Here is a 7,585-nt window from a genome sequence, read left to right as displayed (position 1 = left end):
CTACTTCAGGTTGTCTTGTTAGGTTACATCAAATGGAGTTTGCTCCTCTGTTCTTCTGTTTATATGTACACATTGTTTATCTCTTAGCTTATTTTTCATGCTATATAAGTGCCTATTGGTTGATCTGGCATCCTGGAATGTTCATAAACATCATGATTCTTCTCTACGTAGTATATTCTAGTTTGCTGACATATTATAGATTCGTGCATATGGTGAAGGATGGATTCAAGAATTTTAACGATCCAATTATAGAAACTTCTTTACACTTGGATATCTGAGGGGACACTTGCATTTTGATCTGCTCATAAGTTTTAGTCACAGGATGGCTGAAGATAATCCGAAAAAGTGATGGGCATCTTGATAGCGAGTTAGGTTCATAGTAACAGAAGTGAGAAGAGGGAACAATGAACTTGTGTTAGAAAAAAAAATCAATTGAGGTTATGATTATTTGTGCTTGCAGCTGGTTATCACTGTGGATGACATTTTCTTCTGATGCTTATTTAATGCCCAGTGTCCTAAATAAAATATGAGTGGAACAAACACACTTTCATGATAAAAGGAAATATTATTAGCTGCTAGCAACCACCCATAGTCATCTTAGATATCAGTACCTTCTGCACATCTTGTCATTTCTTTTTGCACGTCTGGTGAATGTATGTTCTCATTTAATTATCCATGATAATATTGGCACACGTTTAGCTATTGTTAGATTAAGAACATGTCTTTTTGATTGTCAATCGTGTACTGCAACTATATGGTGTTGGCTAGATTTGGCTGTGTATATCCACTTTGGATATAGAGGCTGGATTTTATCCATTATCTAAAAATGGTGGTGGCTTGATCATCGAAGAAGATATATGTACTTGTATTTACTTAGTTGCTAGACTGACGAAGTGAGAAGAAACTGACGAATCTCTTTTTTTGATATTTTTCATGCATTTGTAAAGCTAAATAATTATATACTCACAGATATTGGTTACTTTGTATCTGCAATTTTTCATGAATTTAACATGTTGACTCATGTGAAACTGAAGAAAAACAAATCAGGATGTAAAAATTATACTGCCAATGCTGTAGTTATAACTTATAAGTAGATCTTAGAAGGGAGTTAAACTTATGAGTCAAAAAGGAGTTAAAGATCAGATTGATCTCGCAAGAACCTTTGTTTAAACAATGCAAACATGTGAAGTGTCACACACTAGGGTTCCTCTACTGGTGAAACCACTAAATTGAGATTTTGTGTGCTTGTGTTATCTAAGATTTTGTCTTCCAGCTATTTTGTGCTAGAAATTTCTCCTCTTGACTGTGCAGATATGTCTACTGCTGTTGCTTCTCCCCATTCCACCTGCCAGCGTCGGTCATCTTCTATCGGGACCTGAATTGATGTTTCTTGTGATGATCGGAACTCGGAAGGTGAGCTGGAAGAGGGAAAAAGAAAAAGAAAACCCTCCCAAGGTATCGTGAAGAACTTCTGCTAGTACATCTGATAATTGAAACCAGTGTTTGCTGGCTTCAGTCCTTGTGTGGACTGAAGCTATAGCTAGCGCCTGGAAACATCTTCGTGAAGCTGGTACAACGTATTCTGATAATTGAAACATCAGTCAGATTCTTGCTACATAGGATGATGGGCCATGCGTATCATGCATGTGATGCGGCGGCTGAAAAAAATAAAGGCGAGAGAGACATGGAACCAAAGGAGGAGGCTTGTGAGTGGGTAAAAGAAGCTGATCATAATGATAGGATTGATGGGGGAGCCTGATCCTTCTTCTCTTGTCCGATGCTGCTGCAGCTGGCTGGTGGTGGTTATCCCCATCTGTGACCCAGATTTCCTTGGTGCAAAGGCAAAGCGTCCATGAGAGGTCCATGTTTTTCCCCCAATTAATTTACTATTAGTACTATTGTATTTTTTTCGTGGGAACCAAATTAATTTGCTTATAATCTTGCAGGTTATGATTGGACTGGAAGGAAGGTTTCTTTCTCTTTTTCTCTCCTCTTTATCTCTGGACGTGGATTGCTGGGAGCCTCAAATCCGTTCCTGCTATCCTGGGCATATAGTGCACGCACTCAGGTAAAAGTGAGATCATGGATGGTGATGCGTGGTTGCGTACATACATGGCTCGTGATCGGGTTCGTTTAATTGCAGGCACGGGAACAGCAACGGCTTAACCGACGGACAGGCTAGAGCTTCTCGTTTCTCCGGCGATCTGGGGAATTGGGTGCTCTCTTCCTGGTTAAGTGATGGGCTGATGTCCATGCGATGGGCCGCATAAACCAGAACTCGAGGCCCAGTTGTTTCTAGCCCAAAGGCATTCACTGAGACAGTTGCTAGTTCTGAGGGATATCTGGGCAATCTAGCCCTTTGCAGCTGCCGGTTGCAAAGGGCCTGTCACTGACAGCCTTGGCCCTTGGTGGATTAGTGTTGTCCCGTGGCTGGTGCCGAAGAAGGCCTGAAAGGCTCAGGGCCTGTTTGATTCTAGCCACTGCCTTAACATTTTTTTTTTTTTGGTATGGCAAGGTTTGGCAATTGCTAAAATTTTGGTAGAGTTGGTTTGGATTGTTGCCAATTCTTCTTTTGTAAGATTTGAGTAAGCTTCAATTTGTTGCTATATAGGGGTGCCAAATGATTGGAAAGGCATTGATTAAGTTGGACTACAACCCGAACACATCCTGAAACTGCAGTGGACGAGGGTAGTAGAAGAAAGAGTGAAGCACTGGGGAATGATGCAAACTTGCAAAGATAGAAGTTATACTTTGGAGTAAATTTTATAAAACTAGAGATAAAATGACCAAACTATTGTAAAACTACAGATTTAACTTAGTGTTTTATAAAATTATAGATTTAACATCAAATTTATTACAAAACTACACATTTATTGCAAAACCATCATAAAACTATAGGTTTAGAACTATTTTAGCCACAATGGTGATAGGTATTTAAACCTTGAAATGTGTAGTTTTATGATAATTTCAATATTGAATATATAGTTATATTTATGATAATTGGTCTTAAATCTTTAGTTCTGTGATAAATTTAGTATTAGATTATAGTTTTGTGATATAACACCTTATGTAGTTTTGTGATATTTTAGTCACAATACCAGTAGTTTTCTGAAATGCACTATATATTTTAATATGTTAATGGTGTTGGATAGATATTGTAGCTACTTTTAAGTGCAGCTGTATGTTTTCGTGTCTAACATTTGACTGTCTGTCTTATTTGATTTTTTTTTTATGATTAGTACTTTTATTGTTATTAGATGATAAAACTTGAATAATGCTTTATGTGTGACTTAACTTTTTTTTAAAAAAATCATAAACTTTTCAATAAAATAGATGGTCAAACATTATACACGAAAAGCCACAACTACACTTAAAATAGGACAGAGGTAGTATAGGTAGTGCTGTAACCTGTACCTATTAGCACCACGGTTTTGCTAGTCCTCGAAATGATTTCAGTGAATTTCGTTCAAAATTCGACACAAACCGACAAGTTTGAATTTCTGTCATCAAAATTTGATGGAATTCACACGAATTTAGCAACTTCTCCTACCTGAGACACAATAGTTCATATCCACTGCGCACGAACGCAGTATTTCTGGAGCCGATTGGCGATAACAAGCAGCAGAACCAGAGCAAGTCCAAACGAAATCGAGTATGGCAGTATGTGCCATGCATCATTGGATGGACTATGCAGAATGATCAATCGCGAGTTTAGTTCCAAACTATTTCTTCAAACTTTCAACTTTTTCATCACATCAAAATTTTTTCACACACAAACTTTTAACTTTTCCATCACATCGTTCCAATTTAAACCAAACTTCTAATTTTAGTACGAAGTAAACACACCCCAATTTGCTTCTCTCCAGACTCTCTAGACTCCTCTGTTTGACGTCCTTGTACTGATCCAGCTACCTACTCCACTCCACTACCATCAATCATTCAATCATCGCCGCCTTATCTTTCCCAATTCGATCGATCGACCACCTGCCATGCCGTCCGGCTACGACGACGACCGCCTCCGCGAGCTCAAGGCCTTCGACGACACCAAGGCCGGCGTCAAGGGCCTCGTCGACGCCGGCGTCACCGCCGTCCCGCGCATCTTCCACCACCCTCCCGACCCCACACCGGTCGCCTCCGCCGCCGACGCCGCCGACGCCGATGCCATCCCGGTCATCGACCTCGCGCGCGCCGACGCCGACCGTGACAGGGTGGTCGCCCAGGTGAGGTCGGCGGCGGAGTCGGTGGGCTTCTTCCAGGTGGTCAACCACGGCGTGCCGGCGCGCCTCACGGACGGGATGCTCGCGGCGGTGCGGCGGTTCAACGAGCGGCCGGCGGCGGCGAAGGCGGCGTTCTACACGCGCGACGCGCCGCGGCGCCGCGTGAGGTTCAACTCCAACTTCGACCTGTTCGAGTCCCCCGCCGCCAACTGGCGCGACACGCTCTTCTGCCAGGCGGCGCCGGACCCGCCGGCGCCGGAGGAGCTCCCCGCCGACGTGAGGGGCGTGCTGCCGGAGTACGCCGCGGCGGCGCGGCGGCTGGCGTCGTCCGTCCTGGAGCTCCTCTCGTCGGCGCTGGGGCTGGAGACGGGGCGGCTGGGGGGGATGGGCTGCGCCGACGGCGTCAGCGTGGTGAGCAACTACTACCCGCCGTGCCCGGAGCCGGAGGCCACCGTCGGCACGGCGAGGCACTCCGACCCGGCGTTCCTGACCGTGCTCCTGCAGGACGGCATGGGCGGCCTCCAGGCGCTCCTCGGCGGGCGGTGGGTGGACGTCCCGCCCGTCGCCGGCGCGCTCGTCGTCAACGTCGGTGACCTGCTCGAGCTCGTCAGCAACGGGAGGATGAGGAGCGTGGAGCACCGGGTGGTGGCCAACCGGAGCAGGGACGCGGCGCGGGTGTCCGTGGCGGCGTTCTGCAACGTCGACCTGGGCCGCGAGAGCAGCCGGAGCGGCAGGCTGTACGGCCCCATCGCCGAGCTCACCGCCGGCGGCGACCCGCCGCGGTACAGGAGCACCACCGTCGCCGAGTTCCTCGCGCACTACGACGGCAAGGGCCTCGACGGCCGCCCCGCCCTCCACCACTTCCGTCTACCTGCCGCCGCTAGTCTAGATTAGCTATATCAGGGTTTAATCTTCTGTTTTTTAATTGGCGTTTGTATCGGAGGGATGCCGATATACTGAAATTTGGCCAAGTTTAAATAAAAATATTATCGAATTCATATAATAGAATGAAAATTTTTTTTAAGAAATTCTGGCCAAAATAATGTTATATTGGGAGGGTCTGATAGGACCGAAATTTCTAAAATTTTGTTCCAGAATTTTGAACGAGGCTATATATTTCTCCCTCCCTCTCTGTAACCTTGTTCCACTGCACATTTCACCTAACAACGCTAATAATGCATGAGCAAGAAAAGAAAATTATACGTGAGAATTACATATTTCATATCGAACTGCATATAAAAAGAAGATTAATTGGCATGTTAATTCGTGTCTGCTGATTGCGAAATAATTAAATTAATAACCTTCTCTAAATAGAGAAATGTGTGCTGACAACTTTCGGCTAATAGCATTTGCGTTTTACTCCTATCTTCCCAGTCTGGCACGCAAAGCACCATGAGCTAAGAGACCTCGGACAATGCTACAGAATCTGAATATTGAGATTGGTTCTTGCACTGCTGATGGGTGTCCCTGGAAATAGTTGGAGCATGCAAATGAAACATGTTACAAACTTAATTACAAGCTACCAAATGTACATAATTAACTGAGATAGATCTCTAGCTTAGCTTTGCTTCGTAAAAGAATTCAGGGGCTGTTTGGATCTATGCCACAGAATGCCGCACCTTATGTTAGTCAGCCACACATGCTTAGCCCTTGTTTGTTTTGCTTCCATAGTTTAGTCTGCGAAAGAAAGTTAGGCAGCTTCTTGCTGCTTTGCCACACATTTTTGAGCCAAAAATATAGCAAGGATTTTGTTCGCCACACTTTTAACATGTGCTAATTTAAGGTGTGGTAAGTTGAAATACCCAACCAAACAGGCCCTCGGTATGCCACATGAATTTTTTACCATCCGTCTCCTTGCTTCTGGGTTCCTTTCTCCTGATGCTTCCCATCCTCAAGCGCACGGAGAGTCAAAAAAACGAAAACCGCATGAGGCACAAGATAGAATCTGAATTACAACGCTAGCTAGCAATATCAAGATGGATTTCCCTAAAATCACAAATGTTCTCTTGTTTGGTTTTTGCTCAATTCTCTCTTCTGTTTAATTTTGGAAGTTTATATAAAGAATGAGACATTGCGAGAGAGATGGGGTAGGTGCTACACTGATCAGGGTGTTAGTAATGTCAAGCTGTCAGGACAAGAGGAAATCAGGAAAATAAAGACATGGAAAGGCCCTTTTTCTTACTACTCCCTCCTTTTATAAAATTATAGGGTGAATAGCCAGTTCACTTCAACTTTTGCTCAGGGATCGAATTAGTCCTTAATGTTTTATAATGTCCAAATAAGTTCTAAAGGATTATCATGCGGCTTAATATAGTCCTTGAGTCACTTAAAACACCACGTGGATATGCCACATCATTCATGCATGTAAAGTTAACATTTAAAAATGTCCATTTTAACCTTACATTTTTTATAAAAAAGGAAAAACAAAGGGAAAAGCAAGAACGAATCATAAAACTAAGGAAAATGCCAATTTTTTTAGTTACCAATGCTACATATTTTAGCCAATGGCAAAAACCTTTTTTTTTGTTGTTTTTTCTCAATACTTTTTCTTTATTTCCTATGAAAACGTAAGAGTAGAATGGACATTTAATTTAAATATTGAATTTGCATGCATAGATGATGTGGCATACACACATGGCATTTTTAGAGGGTCCAAGGACTATGTTAAATCACACAATGAATTTTAGGGACTTGTTTGGACAATACAAAATGTTAGGGACTAAATTGATCCTTAAGTGAAAAAATTCAAGGATCATGTTGGTTATTCACCCAAAAATATAAGGCGTATGTTGCTCAGGGTCCGATAACGGTAATCGCAGGTAGGGTTGATATGATTTCGGCAAATTCCAACTTAGAAGATATGAATAAATACATCATATAAGTTGTACCTAATTTGTAGTGCTAGTTGGTGAAAAATATTTGTGAAAAATACGAAGTTAATATCATTTGCAGCCAAACCGAAATTGAAACTAAAAGTAGAAAAGAAAGGCCAGGACAATAGTGAGCGCTATTTGAGAAACATCCAGGGGTCTTCCGGCTGACTCCACAAGGTGGTGGGTTAGATGACCTGGGTTCAAAGCCTCACCCTTTCTAGTTATTTGATAGAGTAAATTTCACTTTGTACTATATATGTTTACCAGATTGGCATATTAGACCAGGGCTAAACTTATATTTTCACTTAACAACATCTTTCTTTACCATGCTTTGCAGGTTGGACCAGGGTTTAACGCTACCAGGAAAGCCTCGGCCCAGTCCACGTGAAGCGCTTGTTCGTTGTGGAGGGGGCGAGTCCCCGCATGTGCGTCGGCGCTTGTTGGGGAGCAGCGACAATGTGAGGGCTCCTCAACGGCGTCTCCACCTATAGGCTA

The 7,585-nt window shown here is 43.3% G+C and overlaps 1 protein-coding gene across 1 annotated transcript; it reads left to right on the top strand.

Moving 5' to 3' along the window:
* Positions 1-3,888: 3,888 nt before the first annotated feature.
* LOC127765719 (DIBOA-glucoside dioxygenase BX6-like) lies at positions 3,889-5,231 on the top strand. The gene has a single exon (XM_052290664.1). The coding sequence runs from the start codon at positions 3,990-3,992 to the stop codon at positions 5,109-5,111; it is 1,122 nt and encodes a 373-aa protein (XP_052146624.1). The 5' UTR covers positions 3,889-3,989; the 3' UTR covers positions 5,112-5,231.
* Positions 5,232-7,585: the final 2,354 nt, after the last annotated feature.

Source organism: Oryza glaberrima, chromosome 3, assembly GCF_000147395.1.
Source record: "Oryza glaberrima chromosome 3, OglaRS2, whole genome shotgun sequence".
Taxonomy (NCBI): Eukaryota; Viridiplantae; Streptophyta; class Magnoliopsida; order Poales; family Poaceae; genus Oryza; species Oryza glaberrima.
The sequence above is the reverse complement of the archived record's forward strand: the minus strand, read 5'-3'. Positions and strand labels throughout refer to the sequence as shown.